The sequence below is a fragment of the Tasmannia lanceolata genome, unplaced genomic scaffold (assembly GCF_043159265.1).
Source record: "Tasmannia lanceolata isolate RefF3 unplaced genomic scaffold, GAP_Taslan_0.1 ptg000018l, whole genome shotgun sequence".
Classification (NCBI taxonomy): domain Eukaryota; kingdom Viridiplantae; phylum Streptophyta; class Magnoliopsida; order Canellales; family Winteraceae; genus Tasmannia; species Tasmannia lanceolata.
In genome coordinates, this window is record NW_027518695.1 from 10733135 (window position 1) to 10753842 (window position 20708).

The 20708-nt window shown below is 36.6% G+C and overlaps 1 protein-coding gene across 6 annotated transcripts; it reads left to right on the forward strand.

The window, feature by feature from the left end:
* The first annotated feature begins 1918 nt into the window (after positions 1-1918).
* Positions 1919-8196, forward strand: LOC143850960 (Ribosomal protein L17 family protein). 6 transcript variants are annotated; one of them, XM_077360262.1, is made up of 3 exons: positions 1919-2193; positions 2773-3187; positions 7574-7732. In XM_077360262.1, exons 1-2 carry the CDS (start codon positions 1977-1979, stop codon positions 3180-3182), a joined length of 627 nt encoding a protein of 208 aa, XP_077216377.1. In that variant the 5' UTR covers positions 1919-1976; the 3' UTR covers positions 3183-3187; positions 7574-7732. The 6 variants fall into 6 exon arrangements, with proteins under 6 accessions (XP_077216377.1, XP_077216380.1, XP_077216376.1 ...); XM_077360265.1 differs by lacking the exon at positions 7574-7732 and adding an exon at positions 8178-8196 and having other exon boundaries at positions 1920-2193; positions 2773-3182; XM_077360261.1 differs by lacking the exon at positions 7574-7732 and adding an exon at positions 7177-7459 and having other exon boundaries at positions 1920-2193; positions 2773-3182.
* The last annotated feature ends 12512 nt before the right edge of the window (positions 8197-20708 follow it).

Consider the following 20708-nt stretch of genomic DNA (forward strand, 5'->3'; position numbering starts at 1 on the left):
TAGAAGATGTCTGGTGGTCAAAGGGAGTTTCAATTCAAAATGGCAACCAACATGCTTTGGGCAGATCTTGGGAAGATCTTCGGAAGATCATCCTCCAATGATCCCCCCAAAATGAGCAGTCAAACAGAGCATTAGGGTAAGACCTTTTTTGGGCCCCTAGAACATTTAAAAATTAAATTATGACTATTTAACCGTTAAAAATTAGAATTTTGACACAACTATGGGACGGTCCACGCCATACCTACAATCAAGTTACATTTATTCTTATTTTATTTCAAACATATGAACAATTATGTGAACAATCATAAGATACAATAGTTCCTATAAAATTACTGATTTTTCATTCTAAAAATCAAATTTACCACAGTATTAAACACCGGATTACTACCGATTTTACCGCGCTAAATTCTGTGTTTACCGCATTAAATTGCTTGAGATTTATGGTTCATTTCAGAAGTGGTTTAATCCTTTGAATATCTACTCTTCCATTGAAATGCTTCATAAAAATCATACTCGACTCATGTTATGGTAGGATTTGAGGGCATTGCAATATTTGCCGAAGATATACAAAGACATATCCCAGAAATGAAGGGCAAGGAGAAAACAACTGAGACTTCCTCCTCTAGGGGCAAAAATACCCTAGAAAACAATTCGGCATGCTGAGTTCAGAATCGATAACATGAAAATGAGTTCTCCAACTGGAACCTTGAAGAAATAATGGACATTGACATTTCTGGGTATCCTCTTGAGCTAATATCGACTTCCCAGGACTACAAATAAACCAAGGAAAAATAAGTCTTCAACCACGAAGGACTATATTTTCAAGATGAAATCAACTATACAAAGATGTTACAAAGGTTATATCAAGAAAAGTTTATCAAAGACCCAGGAAAAAAAAACCCGCATGTTTTCAGCCCAATCTCTACATCCCTCTTACTAGATAAACATATATTCCCTTTTTTCTTTTGAAATGGCAATATATTGAAAGAATGGAACCGAGATAGCCCAAGAAATAAACAAATATTCCCTTCTCTTAATTATTTTTTTTCATGGTTCCCAAACATGCACTAGATGAGACTTTTTAAAATTGGACGTAAAATTTGTTTTATGTTATTTGTACAGCATAAAACAAATTTTACGTCTTATGACTTTTTAAAGGGCAATGATAAATGTGCACTCACTGTAGGATAATTGGCACCGCTCTGACGTTAAAAAGTGTTGAAGTCTTCCACATACGCTCCTTTACAGGGGTGCGAATTATCCTACAGTAGGTGCGAATTTATCATCACCACTTTTTAAACTAGAAAGGCTATTGATATTGCACTACTACCATGTTTTGATAGTGAGACAAACTCGTCTTGTCTACTCACTTAGTCTCTTATTATTTAACCAGCTGTCAAAAGCTATAAAAATTTGTGTCGCTATCAAAACACAGTAGTGCAGATACCACTAGGCTCTAGTAGGGGTGGCAATGGTTCGGTTTGACCCCAAACTGAACCGAACCGAACCGAAATTTGAATCGGTTTGGGTCCGCCAATTTTGCCAGCCCTTACTCATAATCATTGGAAATATTCGGTTTCGGTTCAGTTTGATCCCCAAATCGAACCGAACCGAAATTTGAATCGGTTTGGTTAAACCAAACCGAAACCGCATTTTCGGTTCGGTTTCGGCTCGGTTCCGGTTTGGCTCGGCCAATTTTGCCACTCCTAGGCTCTAGCCATTAGAAAATACCCAACATAAACAGAGGAGTTGCATTCAAAAAAAGAAAAACCAACCAAAACCAACCAAGGGAGTGCAGAGATCATCTCCCCATTTTTTCCAAAGTCATCTACTTAACCCTCTCAAGCCAGCAACTAGAGAGGGTTTAATAAGTGGGGAGTGTCCTTATCAAAACAAGGTAAGTCGGATAATATATCCCCTATCCCCTGCCATTTATCCCAGAGAAAGAAAGAGCTAGGGTTTTTTATTTTTATTCAATGGCGTGTGTTTCTTCTACTTGTCTCATGGCTCCATGGACCATGTCCTCTCGTCGCTCTGCACTTCCTTCTTATTCCTCCTTACCTTCTCTTCAATTCACGCCCTCCCCTTCTTTTCCCCCATCCTCTCACCTTAAATCCCCTCAACAAAAACCTAAATTCTCCAAATCCTTTTCCGGCCTCGCTCCATCAAATCCCCTCCTCTCTCTCGCTTCAGGTAAAGTAAATCTTTCCCCTTCTTCCTTTTCATTCCAATTCCTGCCTCACACTTTATTTTCTCTGCGCTTGGAAATGTTATGCTATTTATCTGGAAGAATTTGAGAAATTCAGTTTATATTTAGGCCCTGTTTGGATTGCAGGAATTTTTTTTTGGAAAAAGTTTGGAAAGGAAAATATTTCTATAATTTCGTACCTTTATAACACACGAAAAAAGAGAGAAGATAACTTCATCTAACCCTATTCAATTTTTAATTAGTGAGACCATCAATGTATGATAATATTCCTAAAAATTAACCATAATCATATCATTTCTCTCTGAATTATGAAAAAGAAAGAATTTTCCTGAGAAATTTTTTTTCTGTCCGAAATGTTTTTCTTGCAATCCAAACAGGGCCTTAAGACTGTTTCTGTCTCTTAATTTGATATCCATTTTTGAATTAATTTTTTTTTTGTCAATCATGAAGACATGAAGTATTTTGGGCGATTTTCTTGTGGGGAGCATTGTGAGAGCTTGCAATCTTATGCTCATTTAAAACAAGAAGAGTCTGCACTCTTATCGTTCCTTATTCTTTTGCAGATTGCGATGGCTTTGAGCATAATTTCAATGTCATTGACAATGGAGGCAAATTCTTTGCAATGAGACATGGGAGGAGAGTGCCAAAGCTCAACAGGCCTCCTGATCAGCGCCGAGCCTTACTCCGTGGCCTAACAACTCAACTCCTTAAGCATGGTAGGATCAAAACTACCAGAGCGAGGGCAAGCGCTATGAGGAAATATGTTGATAAGATGATCACATTGGCAAAGGATGGGTCTCTGCATAAGAGAAGGCAGGCGTTGGGCTTCATATACGAAAAGCAGATTGTCCATGCCTTGTTTGCTGAGGTCCCAGATAGGTATGGGGAGAGGAATGGAGGGTATACAAGAATCATCAGAACCCTTCCGAGGCGAGGGGACAATGCACCTATGGCCTACATTGAGCTTGTCTAGGTACTGTATGTGTCTATCTTGGCGTTCATTCCTGCAATGCAATTATCTATGATTTATAATGTTAATGTCCATTCATGCAATTCGCTTCATATGCATCTAAATCTCAATAAGAATCATTCCTACAAATACATTTTCACTTTGGCCAAAACTTGCTTGCCGTATGTCATTTTCATTTAACATTATGAATATTCTTCCCATCTGTCAATAGTCTATCTCTGATGAGATGGTTACCCATATTTCGGATGCTAATGTTTCCAATCAATGTGGTTTTGCATTGGGGTCATTTCTAATGTGCTACAGAATCGGCTTATGTGTGTGGATGTTTAATGTGCGCACACACGCGCACACACACACACACACACCAAAAATCTTAAAAAATAAATAAATTTGCCTTCGTTGTTTTTGTAACAATTGACACTTACCCGCCATTTTCCGTACACTCATTGATGGTTATCAAAAATGGGCCATTGACCCCTTCCCCCTCGATGCTCATCTCCCATTACTTGAAAGCACCTTACCAATTCAAATATTTAAAATAGTCACTTCATTCTTCTCTCTGATTATCCTTCTAAGTTCTTCCTCCGATCACCTATCGCTGAAGCGATGAGGTCTTGTTTTTCCTTCAACTTTCTAGTAATTTTTGCCTAATTTCATTGGGTTAGCTCAATTTGCCAACTTAGCCAACTAAAACTTTGAAACCAACATAGTGGGTCCATTCCAATTTTCGGAAATTTGATGATGCATATTTATAGGTGTACCCCATTGGTAGTTATTTATTGATGCAAGATTCTACTCTGCAAACCTTATAATCCCTATCATGGCTTTGAATTTTTCTATTCACTGGGAAGTTAAACCCGAACAAAGTTAGCTGTTCTATATACTTATGTTAAAAAGTAAAGCTCCTCTATAAATTTTGTGTGTATTGCTACAACTGTGTGAAACACGTCAACCCATAGATTGAGGAACACCATTGTGAAATTTCAAGGAAAGCTAAGTTCTGTAATATGACAATGTTTGTGTTTTGCTACACAAGTTGGAGCTGGTGTATGAGGACATGGAAACCCTATCTTGATCCCATTTTGCAGAAAGTAGTTATGGAAAACTACTAAGGTTAGCTCTCCACCATCAGTTGAAGTGTCTTGGTACGTTGGAACCAATGTGGCAATATTGATAAACACATAGCACTTTGTTTCTGTGTTCCAAAATTTGAATCCGTGCAGCGAGTAAAATCATCAACAAAAAATAGAGTAACTATAGCCAGATAAGGAAGAAACTGTGGCAGGCTCCCTCAAATTACAGTGAACAAGTTTTGAAGGGGAAGCGGAAACTTTACTAGCTGATTCAAATGGTAAATGTTTTCGCTTCTCAGGCTGACGAATATGGCATAATTCAAATGGTAAATGTTATTAAGATTGGCAGAATTCAAATAATCAGATGAACGTTTATTTGGCATGACCTAATATGATGTCATTGAAATATGAATATGGAGTAGAAATAGAGAAACCTATACATGAGGGCTGGATAGAAGATAACAGATTCTTTAGTCGAATTATTCAATGAGTTATTTCCTTGGGTGTAGATTCTTCACAAAACAAATGAATGTGCGAAAATGAAATGAGAATGATTATAGTCAACAAATGAGAATCAGAAAGAACCGTTTTATGAATACTAGGAGCTATGTTTACATTAGAGATAGATATGAACAATAGTGTATGAATGCTGATCCTAAATGAGAATTAGGAAGAGATGAGCCATTTCCCATGATTATATGAAGACCCTTAATTTATGAGGAAAGAGTCCCGAGCGCACCAGAGATTTGATTGGTGGTACCCGTGTCAATAATCAAAGATGCTTTTGAATTGTGGTAGGTGTGGGTGTAGTGGTGGTGGTGGTTGTTTGTGGTGGTGGTGGTGGTGGTGTGTGGGTGAGTGAGTAGGTGGGTGTGGGTGTTGGGGAGCTGGTCCATACCCATAAGATGCTCGGTAACTAGACATATGAGGTTGTAAGGGTTACTAAAGTTTATTTTGCTGAAAATAGTTGTCATTAGTCTATTTTGTGGCTTCATCCTCTGCCACTTCATCCACGTCTATGGAGGAAGATTTATCCACCAAAAAGAACCTCAGTTTGATCTGAGGATTATGTAACCTGATTTTCAGAGAAAAAATGTGTTTTATGAAGATAACTTCTTACCAATAGAATTTGGAAATGGTGTCCTCATTGGTGGGAGACAACCATGCTATATTTATTACTATTAAGAGAATGTTTGATAGGACCCATCACCTAGTGACTAACTGATGAGGACCGAGTCCCGGCCAAACTTAAGGAGGGCTTAGCGTGGTAGGAAACTAGAAACGGTGAGAGTGGTAGTTTTGTAAATAAGCCAAGGGCAAGGCTTGGTAATTAGAGAGAGAGAGAGAGAGAGAGAGAGAGAGTCTGGGGCAAATGTAGTGAGCTTTTGTTGTAAAGGGAGGAATGAAGGATCGAGTAGGAGAGCAAGGTGGAGAAATCGGTTGGGGACCACACATGTCAAGTGGCAATTGGTTGGGGACCACACATGACAAGTGGCAACCAACTACTCATGTAGGAACTTTAGAGACAACATGAAGTGGACATATGTCAACAAATGGGACTTGGGAGCGCTCTTTCCAAACTACCTACACTCTACTTTTGACACATGGCAAGCTGACCACTTGGAGAAGGGGACCACATCCTTTAAGCATTTGTGGTGGCACCACATGACATGCCAAGTCAGCCAGCGCCACCACATGACATGCCAAGTCAGCCAACCAGCTGGCTATGAGTTGGCAAAGAGACACATGGCAGCCTATGATTGGAGCAAGGTCCCTCCAAAGGAGGACACATGGCAACGTGCAACGGGCTAAAAGTCCCTTCCTCTATAAATAGAGGAAAGAGGACTCATTGTCCATCAGTTTTAGTGTTGAGAATTTCTTTGGTTTTCCTCCTTTCTTGGACTGAGTTTGGAAGCTTTGGGAAAGCTTGCGAAATTTGAAGAGAGAGATTTAGAGAGAGAAGGAAGAACTCTTGGGAGAGTAAGATTTCTTCTTTCGCTTTCCTTCTTCAACATTGTAATCTCTATTGAAAGATTCGTTTCTTTAACAGTTAATCCAACACTATAGTTGTTCATTATGTGCTTTTGTTTCCTGTTAGTAGTTGCTACCAAACGTCTTTAAGCTGTTGCTTTTTGCATGCCTCAAATCTTCCGAATGAGATTTTCATTCTGCTTAAGATCTACACACATTGGGTCACCCTAACGGCCCCGATCACAAAGCAAATATGCCACATTGCACTTGGTCATGATCGTTTGTGTACATCTAGATGAGATCGTCTTGCTAGTCGATCTCATCGAAGAAACTTACTTCGATTGTAGTAGGAAAGATTGCCAAAAGCCATAGTAAGGTCCCTTTGGATGATGATGATATCACTTATGCGAGAACATTTATTGAAGGATCAAACCCAACTAGAAAATCAAATAATTAATTAAAAAATCATATTCCAAATAATTGGATTGGTTTGAAGTTTGTGAGATGCAAATCATAAATCTGAACGAAGCCAATTGAGCCCGTAAATCAGGTAGCTAGAGGGTTTGACCTCTTTGTTGCGCCACCTTCATGAAGTGCTAGAATAAGCACGAGGACATAGTTGAAAGCCATCACATAAGCAAAAGAGACACTCATAATAGTTCAACAACATCGAACATCTAGTGGCTTGCGTTGTCACGAATGTCTAATAATTAGTGTATACCACATTTGTAATTTATATAAATATTTATACATAATACATGCACCCCATTTTACATGCAATTCATATAAATATAATTATGAATAGGTTTTGATATAGTATATCCCTAATAAACTTACGGTTTTTGTTCTGATCTGCGTTTCGATTTTGGTATGCATCCCATCCATCACGTTGGAATGAAGTTTTGAGTTTAACCTTAATTGGTCAATATGCTTATTTCCTCTTAAGATGGCAGCCCCTACCGTTGAATGTTTGTGGATTTTTATTGAGGAGATCTTCTATCGGATGGAGGGGGGTTCATGTTTGCTTCCGTCATGTCAGGAGATTGGCCAATAGTGAGGTGGACCAATTGGGCCGTTTGGGGGTGGACAAAGCTAGTTTGGAGTTCTTTGATTTCCTTCCCTGTGACCTTTTCGATCTATTGTTGTTAGCTGTCATTGCCTATTTGTTGCTCTTGCTTCTTGTATCCTAAAACTTTTCCGTGATTAGTTCAAAGGATCTTTCCTTGTTTGCTCTGATACCAACTTCACATCCTGACTTGTTTGAATATCATATTATTGAATCTATATAGAGAAGATCATGCTTGATTATTTGCTGGCATTTATTGGAATTACTATCTTTCTAAACTGCAGGTTAAGAAGCCTAGTTTGCCAATTTGAGTTGATATGTCTATGGTTCAGAGATTTTTTGTGATCTGGTTCAAAACTGTGGTCACCTTCAACGTAAATGAATCAAAGTGTTCATGTACTTGTTATTAATTCAATATATTTGGCAGTCCAGCTACTCTCTCACTCTTTACCTATGTGCTTTCTACCTAAAGGTCACATCTTTTATAACTTCATCAATAATTTAAAGGTTGCTCTAAGTTTCCTTAACTTAAAATGATGTGCAGTCAATTCTCAGATGACCAAGTCACCCTATCTATCATATAACAAGAAGATATGTGTCACCCATAAATTAGATCTGGTGTCCAATCATCATTATAGGCTGAGAGTTATTTTAGGTCTACAAAAAAAGACTCCAGATCCCCTGCTAGTGATTTTACAATTGCAAGCATGGTGTCTCTACAATGTTACCTAAGAGACTTTGTATCAATGTCATCAATGACATTAAATTAACATACATATAAATAATCATGATATTTTAACTGATAAATTAAATTAACATTTATTCAAATAAATAATGACTTTTTAGGGCATATATCTGTAATAACTTCTCCCACCAATGTAAATGTAGGCTGATGGGTGTTCCTAATTTCCAATGTAGACTGATAGGCGTTTGGTGTTTGAAACTTTGAATACTTTTTCTTTCCTTTGATAAATGATGGGATTTTGGCTTGCTTAAGATGTAATTGGAAGGTGGATGGAAATGGAAATGGAAATGGAAATAGTTGTATTGACACTCTTAGTGGGCTGTTTCATAGCTCTGGTCTGGACCATAGAAAAGCCTATTAGTTAACTAAATCCTCTATGTAAGCACTTTATTGCCTAATAAGAAATTTTCATAGGAAATGTCTCAGTCCATCTTTTGTCTGTATGTGTAGAACTTGCATCTGCTTGTTCAATGTAGGCTAGATGTTCACTGCAACCTTTGTTTTTGGATAAAATATTAACAGAACAAAATTGGTGAACATCAGACAAAATAATTTCAAGATTAACTTATTCAAATGTCTGATTACACATGAAAATTAGTAACTTGAACCATTGCAGTTCAATTTTTACCTACAACGATCTTCAATTTATAAAGATAACCATCTATGTAATCCGTAAACCGTGGAAACGGACAAAAAATCCTAGGTAAAATTTATCTGCTGTAAATATTTTTCCAGCAATCCAAAAAAGGTCTTAGAGTAAAATTTTCTTTAAAAAAATGAGTTTTGTAGTTTTTGGCTAACTTATTTTTCCATGATATTTCTTTTTCAACACCAGAAAAGGCACTTTGTGAGGGATCTCTTATGTTTGTCATATGCATTGACTCACCATTGACAATGAAATGCTTCTGTTGTGCCCATAAAGTGTAAGTGGGTCGAGACAAGGGTGAGACCCTATGGCCGTACCAAACAAAGAGTATTCATGGAAAATATTTGAACCTTCTTCTGATAATGGTATCAGTCTTGACTTTCCCCACTACGGTCCCATTAACACGTGCGCGTGCACCGAAATTCCTATCCTAAAATCATATCTCTCGGCCGTGGTCGGCAACCTCCATCCACTCCTACCTTCTCCAATATATTTCTTGTCAATAAAATCAGATATAATCATGGTTTAAAATTTCGGTTTCGGCAACCGTTTCGGACCCCGCCAAAAGCCAAAATTTTGGATTTCGCCGAAATTTCAGTCCGAAATTTGGTAATTTGGTTTCAAATTCCGGACCCAAATTTCGAACACTTTAAAAAATAATAATAATAATGTCTTTAAACCGAAATTTAGGATATCGGTCGAAATTTTAAACCATGGATATAATACAGTGAGAAGCTTCTTCACCTGGGCCCACTTACATGACCCAAATACTTGATATCAGGGCCCCACATTTGCATATGGCATAACATGAAAATCTGGTCATTGATTGAAAATGGCATGGCCTATCGATGAAGGATATATATGGAATTAATGTTCTGTGGGTCGGCCTGGAGTACTTTTACCCATCACGTTTTTGATGGAGTGGGGCCTACCATCTCTACCCAAACCTATGCATAGGGTGGGGCCCACCATTTTACACCCATGTATAGCATGGGCCCGGAGTACTAGTGTATCTGCGTGAATATTGAACCAAAGAAATGATGATTAAATGTAATCCTGCAAAAGGAATCGTAATTAAGGTTATCCTTGATTATCTTGTCACCACCAATCTATGAAAGATCGACCAGGGTCAAATATTGATAAATACAGACGTACTCACCCATCCATCCAAGGCATCAGTTGAGATTTGCCTCATTTATCTTTGCTTTAATCTTTAGATATAGCAAAGATAATCTCTTGGATGATGTCTTTCATAGATTACTCTCATTCTAATCTCTACAACAGACCCTGTTTTATTTAATTGTATAGGCCCCTGGGCGGCATAAAATATCATGACATTCAGTGTGACTTCCTGTATCCGGCACATGTTATTCAAATAGTATTATTCTAATAGGAAGCTTTTCCACAGCTAGCTGCCCAGTTTGATTTTAAAAATAGGGTGATGATAAATTCAAACCCCCGTAGGATTATTCGCACCCCTTATAACGTGATTGGACGTCAAAAAGCGTTAGAGCCTGCCCCAATTCACTTATAATATTGTTGGCAACCAATATATTGTAACATTGTTTACCTTTCAAAATATATATATATATATATATATATATATATATATATATATATATTACCTTTCAAAAAAAAAAAAAAAATATTATATATATATTGTAACATTGTTGGCCGCCCAATATCCGGATAATTCCTATTTTTTATTATTACAAAAAGATATATGTACACACATATAAGAAACTACAGAGTATATGTACGTAATGTAGTACGACATAGGTGCCGTCCTCGATGTTTGATCCAACAACAATCTCTTATAAATTTGGTTTTGGTTAGATATTAAATATAAGGGAAAATTATAAAAAAATATGATTTTTATATGAAATTCTCAAAAAAGAGTTGAGAAGGCTAATTTCTCAAAAAAGGAGTTTTTTGGGACAAATATGCCCTTGTGTTGGTTTTCCCTCCAAGAAAGTAAGCAACGATTCCAAGGCATTTCACCTAACAATTTGACTTTTTGACCTTCTTCTTCCCCACTCCAAAATCAAACTCTATTTTCTCCTGTGAAAATCTCCTATGAAATTCCATTGCAGAGAGGTGAAAGTCCTCTCTTAAAATTTAGATTTTATTGGATTTCTTTATTTTTCTTTGGCTATCAAAACTAAGCTTCTCAGGTAGGTCCATTGTGATACATTTGCATAGGTTTAACATGTTCCTTACAATGCTATGGTGTATTGTCATCATCTTGTTTATTTGTTAGGGATTTGTTATGGTTTTGTTAGGCATTTGTTATTGTCATCATCCTCTTTACAATGCTATGGTGTATTGTCATCATCTCTCTATCTCTCTATTGCCCTCTATGTTTCTATCTAGAGTAAACCTGGATAAAACTCTTGTCTAAACAATTCAACCACTATTTAAATGTGTAGAAGTAATATGTTGTTCTCGGAACTACTGTTGATATATGGGAACAGTATTTAAACACTCAGAAGCACCAATTATACCTAGGAACCACTATTTACTAGTATGTAGTGGTTCCTAGGTATAAATAGTGGTTCCAAGGTATAAATAGTGATGCACACAATCTAATAGTATTTCATTGGGTGTCAAAGTTGCAATGAATTTATGAGTAATAGGTTAAATAGTTCATAGTTTAGATAGCTTAATACTTGTTCTAAGAGTTTAAATTGTGAGACTGAAAAAGTTGTGCAGTCAAAACTACTATAAAAAGTGAGAATTACTGCATTTATAGGGTTTTAAACAATTTGAACCACTATTTAGCAGTATGTAGTGCTTCCAAGGTATAAATAGTGGTTCCAATGTATAAAAAGTGAGAATCATTGTATTTATTGGGTTTCAAACTGCCAGAATCATTAATTATACCTAGGAACCACTATTTACCACCATGTAGTGGTTCCGAGGTATAAATAGTGGTTCCAAGGTATAATTAGTGGTTCCAAAGTAATAATATTACTTCACACAATCTAATAGTACTTCATTAGTTGTAAAAGTTGCAATGAATTTATGAACAATAGATTAAATAGTTGTCTAAACACTCATATCTTATGGTGGTTCATAGTTTAGATGGCCCAATACTTGTGATGAGAGTTTAAATTGTGATTATAAGAAGTTATGAAGTCAAAACTACTATAAAAAAGTGAGAATGACTGTATTTATAGGGTTTAAAACACTTAGAAGCACTCATTATAGCTAGGAAATACTATTTCCCACTATGTAGTGGTTCCGAAGTATAAATAGTGGTTCTAAGGTATAAATAGTGGTTTCAGAGTAGAAATATTGTGTCACATAATCTAATAGTATTTCATTGGCTGTCAAAGTTACAATGAATTTATGGACAATGGGTTAAATATTTGTCTAAACACTCACATCTTATGGTGGTTCAGAGTTTAGATGGCCTAATACTTGTTCCGAGAGTTTAAATTGTGATTACAAAAAGTTATGCACTCAAAAATACTATAAAAAGTGGGAATGAGTTTATTTATAGGGTTTTAAACACTCAAAACAAATAATTATACATAGGAACCACTATTTACGAGTATGTAGTGGTTCTAAGTTATAAATAGTGGTTCCAAGGTGGGTTTTATGGAGGGTGGGGAGTGGAGGGATGTAGGAGGGTTTGAGGGGTTTAGATGTAATTGATCTTAGGGTTATGGGGAGTGGTTTCCGCAAACGACATTTGGTTTTTTTTTTTTAAATCTCAAAAAACCAGTCGATCTGCAGGTCGACCTTTTCACATGGTTTTAACCTGGCTGATGGGATGGTGAATAGGTCGACCTGCCGATCGACTCATAAATGCTTTTCCTACCTATTTGGTCATATGTTGCAAAGGTCGACCTGCATTAAGGCAAATTCGCACATGTTTGTGAATAAGGTAAAAAGGTTGACCCATTAAGGCAAATTCGCACATGTTTGTGAGAAAGGTAAAAAGATCGAATTAAGCCTTTGGTAAAACTCCATTGTACAGCCCCTTTCTAGGATGAATTCAACCCATTTTTTCAAAATAGACTATACAGCCCATACCATAGGATGATCCAAACCGCCCAATTGATTGGCCACAGCGTAAATAGGTTGTGCTCCAAAAATCATTTTCATAGGATGATTCTAACCAGCCGATCTAAAGAGGGACTTAGATTATGGAAACTTCTATAGATTGGAAGGTTGGGATCATCTGTGGAAATCATTTTTGGGGCAGAACCTATTTAAGGTGTGGCCCATCAATTGGGCGGTTTGGATCATCCTATGGTGTGGGTTGTACAGTCCATTTTGAAAAATCATATTTTCAATGGGATGGAATTTTACCTCTCTGCAATGGAATTTTAAAACAGACAATGAAGTTTTGTTTGGGCATGGGGAAGAAGAAGGTAGAAGAAGATAAAATGTTAGGTGAAATGTATTGGGAATTGTTGCTTACTTTCTTAGAGGAAAAACCAACACAGGGGCATTTTTGTCGAAAAACACTCTTAGGGATGCGTTTTCTCATTTTTTGAGAAATTGGCCAACTTCACGCTTTTTTGAAATTTTCAGATAAAAAAAATATTTTTTTGAGAATTTTCCCTAAATATAAATATAAAGGACAGCGCTCTGATTAAGTGCAAGAAAGAATAGCCATGTCATGGTTGAATTTGTCTTATTTATTTAGTTCATATGAGGTGGCACTTCTCTCCCGAAAAAGCGCAGGGGGCGGGTGGTTCAAATTTCAAAATTAGGCCTTCGTTAAAGATTCTGAAAACCTGTTGTGAGTGGCAACCCTTGTATTGGACTCAAAATTTTTTGTTTCTTCATCGTGCGTGTCACTGTCACGTGACCCTCCACCCTCTATTTCAATGCCTATCTCATATTCCTCCAATCGATCATGGGTCGGCTGCCAATGACATGTTGCCATGTGGACCGCCCATTACCCCCACACCCAATTGGTTATTGCCACGTGGAATCATCCTCACGTCTTTGGTTTTCCTTTGTTGGAATCCGTCTTATCTTTTCTATTGGATGATTGATTCTGTGGTCTACATTTCAGAATTAATTAATATATATAGAAAACTTTATAAGATCCTATGAAATGTGTGGTGGTGATTTTTATGTGTTATAGTAATTGTTTTCATTATTAGTATAAAATGTAGAGAGCTTTGAGGGATGATGATGATGATGAAAGCTTCTGAAGATTGAAATTGATTAATTTAATTTAATTATTTATATTATTGTAACCCTATCTAAAGCTTTGAGGGATGATAATGTTGGAAAAATAATTCAAACGGTGTTATCATGTGGGCCCACAACGAACCGAGCTTAAGCTCGGCTCGTCTCAAGATCTTTCATTTGTGATAAACAACCCACATTCTTCTATTTTATATATAAAAAACAAACATAATCCAAGCTTTAAAGCTCGGCTCGGCTCGTTTATGAACCGAGTCTAAAAAGCTCGAGAGCTTTTCCGAGCCGAACTATACAAAGCTCAATTTCGGCTCGTTTATTTGGCGAGCCTAATTTTTGGGCTCAGGTTCGGCTCATTGATAAACGAACGAGCCCGAGCCGAGCTTTTAACGAGCCGAACCCAAACATGCTCACGAGCCTGCTCAGTTCATTTGCAGCCCTAGGCCCACTCAAGCCTACCCAAATTTAGTTATTTAGGATTCGTATGAAGAAGTAGTATTTGTGTTGAGTTGGGTTTCTTTGTCTAAAGGTTTTTTTGTCGGTAGTATTATCTTTTAGTTTCTTTATTCTTATCAGTATAGAGTCAAGTTATATTGGAAGACCTTGTAAAAGTTGGAAACGTATGGTTTACTTAGGTGGTGATTAAACGTACTGGATGGTCTATTTAAAGGGATGTTCTAATTATTTTGATATATGGAATGAATAAAAAAGAAAGAGGGGCAGTGACGTTTTATTTTTTCAACAAAAAAAATCCCTCTCCTATTCTTGTTCTTGGTATTCTTGTTCATCATATTCTACAGATAACGAAGGCTTTTGAAGATTGAAATTGATTAATTTAATTTAATTATTTATATTATAGTGACCCTATATAAAGTTTTGAGGGATGACGATGAAGGCTTTTGAAGATTATTATTGATTAATTTAATTTAATTATTTATATTATAGTAACCCTATCAACTTCTCCTTCTATAGCCATTTAATAGTATAACCATTGGTCAGTTTTCAAATTATTATTTCTATTTTTAATTTTTTTTTATTAAGCATACTTACAAGACGAGCAAAAACAACCATAACTTGGTACACACGTGACAAATGTTCTTGGTGATATAATATGAACCATCTGATTGGTGATCACGAGGCGACCCAGTCGGTCCAAGTCCAATGCCAAATTAAATTCTCATTCGCAGATTGCGGCGTTAAAAATAAATGGCTTGAAGACAACTTAAGGGAGTTAGCGATTTTCGATTCCAAATGATACTTATAAACTAATGAAATATCTAATAGTTTCAGTGTAATCCATAGGTTTTTAGATGAAAAAAATAATAGAGTATTACAGGAAATTGATAAATGCAGAGGGCCAAATGACACATTCTTTGTTCAAAATTAATTACTTGAATGTCATATTGGTTTCTAAATTGATAAGTTGCATAAAATTTCAAGTCAATCTACTCAGGGCCCATTTGTATTTGGATTTGGAATTGAATTTTGAATACAAATTGAATAGATCCGGCAGCTCATGTAGAGGGAGACATAGAGGGAAGGGGGTACTTCCTAGTGGAGGGGAGAGGTTGAGGAGCAAAGAGGGTGAAGGAAACTGCCACATATGTGGATTTCCAATTTCTTATTTCCACAGCATATTTAGAAATCGGATTTTTTCCACTGTCAGCTACTGAATTAGAAATCCAAGAATTTGATCCGATCCAAATTACAATGCAAAAAGGTCTGCAAATGTGAGAAATCCAAATCAAAATCTTCTCGGCACCCAAACGGGCCCTCAATGAATTCAGGCTTTTAACAAAATTTCCTAGGAAATTGATTGAGATGAGCATGCAAACATTAAAATAAAAATGGAGCCGATAGGTCCTGAGAAACCCTTTTATACCTTGTACACGTCGCTTGGCACCCACAAATAAAAGCTTAGGAGAACCTAAAAAATCATTAAACCTAGTAAGGTCAACTTTAACAACAGAAAAATATTAGGGTTTGCTAGTGCTTCTCTCTCTCTCTCTCTCTCATATTGACTAATTATTAAATTAATCTTGGAAGGAATCTTTTTCTTCCTTAAAGTGATATCTTTAGTTGGCATATTCTTATTGGATAGGTTATGGTAATTGAAGAGAATATCATATCCTAGTATTTTATTCTATCCAAAGAGCATAAGTTTGGTGTAGGATCATCTAATGGGAAGTGAATTTTTTTTAAGTTGGATAATAAATTAAACTTTGGTTCCATTTGTCTTATTGGGTTTCTCATATTAAATTAAAAAAGGACTCAAATATTTATATACTCATGTGAGCTCCGCCGCCTTACTTCACTCTTACCCCTACGCCGCTCCCTCTCTTGAGTATGCTGGCCCGATCTAAGATGAATGAGAGGATCAAAGCGTGGAGAAATTCTATATATTATGTGCACAAGGCGCCAATCAATATTTGGAATATAGAGTCTTTACTAGGAATTTCCAAGAAATCTTAATTAATTTTAATCATGGCGAATGGCATCAATTTATTATAAAAGAAAATGTCACAAGGTATGACAAGAGACTTAAGCGAACTTCTTCAATTAAGAGAGATGTTCTTCTTCTTCTTTTTTCCAGGATGCAGGGTGGGACCATTCAGACATGATTTTACCAAATTAGGTGACACCCTTGTTCATCTGGGTCTTGAGCTGTTTGGTCCTTCCTGGTGATAGCACACCCTTTTCCTTTATCTCAAATGAAGTTTTAATGAAGAAAATTGAGACAGAGGAAGGGAACATGAGAGAATTCATGGAGAAACATTACATCTGAAATATTTATAAAATATCTATTTTATTTTCATTTTTTAATAGTTTCTCTTATCTAGAGATTATTAGAAATACAAGAAATTAAAAAGAATATTATTACTCTATCCTAACTAGCCTAAATTGAATTGTTGCAGAAAGAATACTTTATATTTATATATTGTTTAAATATTATTATCGATTTCATCATTAGAAAGACAAGAAATTGAAAAGTGTTTTGTTACTCTACGCTTGACTAAATTACCCTTTATAAAGAGAGATATGCTTATCCCTTTTAGACCACAGTCATCAGCAGAGCTACCTTTTCAAGAACCGACTCTGGTGAAGTGAATTAGAACAAAGTGAGATGTCTATAGATGCCCCTCTTTGATATTAGATATTAAGATATTAAGTCTCTGGATCTCAAAGTCGATAGGCAAAAAAGGCTTTTATTAGACCTAATCAGTGTCAAATCCCTAATTTTGTTTCCTCCCTACAAGTCCTATGCTAGGTCATCAAGTAAGAAATCCGTCACCAAAATTGAAAAGCAAGTTGTGTAAACTCTTGGAGTCTTTTCTATCAACGAAGCTACCTACTAGCAGGATGCTAGATACTATGCAAGTGACATGGTGTGAGATGCATTTGTAAAATAAACGAGGTGCTTGAATATTAGTAAATGCAATGGCATCGTCCCTTTGAAAAGCTACCTACGCACCCAAACTACGATTAGGTCCTATGTAATTCAGAAGCAAATCTGGTTAGAGTGGCTGAATCGAGAGACTAAAGCTAGAACTTGCAATCTTCATATAGAATCTAGAATTAGTTGAATTTTGCTCAAATCAAAAGTGTTTAATTATGGAATATAGTATTTGAAATCAAGAATATGGCATTCAAAATCTTGTTTTGGAATATAGAATTCAGAATTTGTAAAGTGGTATATGTCTACTGAATCTTGGTAGGTTTAGAATATGGAATTTAGATTTGAAATCTAGTGTCCGGGGGAGAATCTACTATCTGGGTTTGGAATCTAGAATCTAGATATGGGATCTGGTATCTGGATGTGGGATTTAAATTTGGTTCTAAAATTGGTTTTAACAAAATTGAGAGAAATCAAGAGAATTTAAGAACTTTACCTTTTGTCCAATCATGGAAAAATATGGGAGGGTAACCTTTTATCAAATTGAAAGAGGTATATGAGGTTCACATTTTACTAAACCTAGGGATGATATAGGATGTTGACATTTCGTTGAACGAAAGGGATGTGAGCAAGGCACCTTGTTACTTATTCCTTCTCAAGCTCACCACGAACTACATTACAAACACGTTGTGGAACTAATAGGTGTGGGGTTTTTCGGCCTTTATTTTATTTTTATCTTCTTTTCTATCCTTTTCTCTCTTTTTCCTTTAAACTCCCAATCGGTTTTTGTTACGAACCTAAATCGATTCGCAGCGGATTTGATATTCTTAGAGGGAAGATTAGCCTCTTAACCCACTTCGAAGGAAAGGTCGTTCTTCCTTCCTGTTAAAAAAAACACAAATTTGGGATAACTTTCTTCATTCCCTCCAAAAGATTGGTTACATGTTATTTATTAAAAATTCATAATCTAGATAAGCCTTATCTCTAAGACTCCTAACTAACTAAATAACTACAAAGCAAATCTGAAAATAACAAATATCACAACTAAGTTATTTCAGCCAAGGTGGGACCCAAATAAGCACGTAACAGTTTTGCAAAATTCAAAACAAACAGGGACTAAAAAGATGTTTACTTTTATAAGGTTTTAAATAACCTTTGGAGCCTCCATGTTTCCCATTTTATATTGTATAGATAAGCAAAATGCCTTTGTGGTTAAAGTGGGCATCCATGATGAGAAGTACCCATTTGCCGCTGAAGCAAGAAAATGCCTCCCATTTATAAGAGATGATATTTTCACTCCCCCTCCATTACGCAGCATACGCTCTCCTTGTAACATGATTTGATGTGCAAAGTTGGCAGGTATAACGCTTTGTACGTCAAAATCACGTTATAAGTGGGGCGCTTGCGTAATGGAAGGGGGTGAAAATATCATCGCCCTATCTTTATTTTGTCCCATAGAATAAAGGGGAAATGGTGGTGGGACGGTTTATGCGGTTCTCGCATGATGCTTGGAGCCAGTTCCAAGGATAAATAAAGATGGGGATCCTCTTTCAACAGGCCACGTGTTATGTTCGTATCCAGAAACACTCCTCACCCACAAGTTTTTATTAACTTCAAAGCAACGAAAACATTATTATAAAGAAAAGCAATCAAATAAAAGCAAAGGCTGGTTTTGCCATTCCTAGAATTAGCTACTTCCACTCAACTTATCTTCTTCCATATTTAAGACGAGTTTTTGACTTCCGTGACAAGTCTTTCCTTCACTTGGACCTATTACGTGAAAATACTCGGTTCCAATTTTATAACAGGCTGTTAATGGATCGGATTCGGAGCTACTTATGTCGTGTTTGTTGGTACCAGGGTAGAACTCGCTCTCAAAAGCTAGCCATTAAGGAGAGGGTGCCAGAATCCTTATAAAGCCCATCCACATCTCTCACTCTTCCGATGTGGAATCTTTGTGTGAAACCCCAAACAATCTCTCCCTTCATGTGGAAGTAACGTGGACAATCTCACCCATCCACGGGGTGCAACATGGGAACCCCAAGGGCCCTGAGGGATTTTTCTGTCCTCGGAGGCATACCGGGGTTGCCGAGATCTTCCCTGAGGGCTATTTCCATCCTCGGAGGCTAAACCGGGGTTAGCATGTGCCCGGCTCTGATACCACTTGTTGGGACCCCGGTAGAACTTACCCTCAAAAGCTAACCGTTAATGGGAGGGTGCCCGAATCCTTATAAAGCCCATCCACATCTCTCACTCTTCTGATGTGGGATCTTTGCTTTTCACATGGAACCCCCACCAGTGATGCAATTCATTTTAATCCTAACTCGGTTTCTCATATTTAGGTTATAAGTAAAAAAATGAAAATTATTTTATACTATAGAAAATTATATTTGGATATGGGACACTCCTTTAAATTTTTTTTGGCAATATTTGGGCTCCAGTACATTAATTAAGGGCTAAGTATATAACCCACATGAGACATTTCAACGAACCCAAATTATTTGTCTATATCACACCCATTTAGAGTTGGACCCAAATGATTCTCGGGCCATCTAGGCCCGCGAAGGGCCTAGTCTCTAACCATTAGTTCATAAAATTTTAGTCGTGGTTGGGACCCTTGTTTCTAACCACTAGTTCATAAAATTTTAGTCATGGTTGCGACCTTTTTCTCCTAACCATCCATTTTCAAGCCACTGAGTGGGATTGTTACATTGTGCATGTTCATATCATTCCTTGTAAATATGGCAGACAATATTATAAGTTGGGCTAACTTGTTAAGTGATCCAAACCATTTATCCTTTAGGTGTTACAATGGACCGGTCATACATCAAAATCCAATATCATTAGATGATTCCATTTTTTTAAATGAAAATGAATTGTTATTTTGTTACTATCACCAAGGAAACACCTAACACGCTTTCCCAACTAAGCAACCAAAATAGTAGGTGATTGTGGAGGAAATGTGATTGCACCAAATCTCCTAATATTTCTTCCAACTTAGTTTGTCAAACATGTATATCAATAATATCTTTAATATCTCCCATTATATCATTCACTCTATGTGGGTCCATTTGGTTTGAACCAAAAATTGAGATTTTATGGAAAATTAAAGTAAAATAACATTTTCAGCTTTGTTTGGTTGTCATTTGCTATTCATGTGACAGTCTTTGTCGGCTCCAAACTTCCCAAATGAAAGAAGTTTTTCACCCTATAACTATCCAGTCAAATCAACAGGAAAAGGAAAGTAAAGAAATGGGAAGCTAACTTCCTTTCCTTCTACTTCTATTTAAATAGGGTACATCCAAACGGGACTAAAATAAAAAAGCCTACTCCTCTCATCAAGCAAGAAATAGTGAGACACCCAAACTTGCAATCTATCTATGGTAGGTGTTCTTTTCTTTTAATTTTGTCTACTTACCTCCCAGATGCAGTGTATTTTCTTCTTGTTCCCAAAGCTTCCTACGT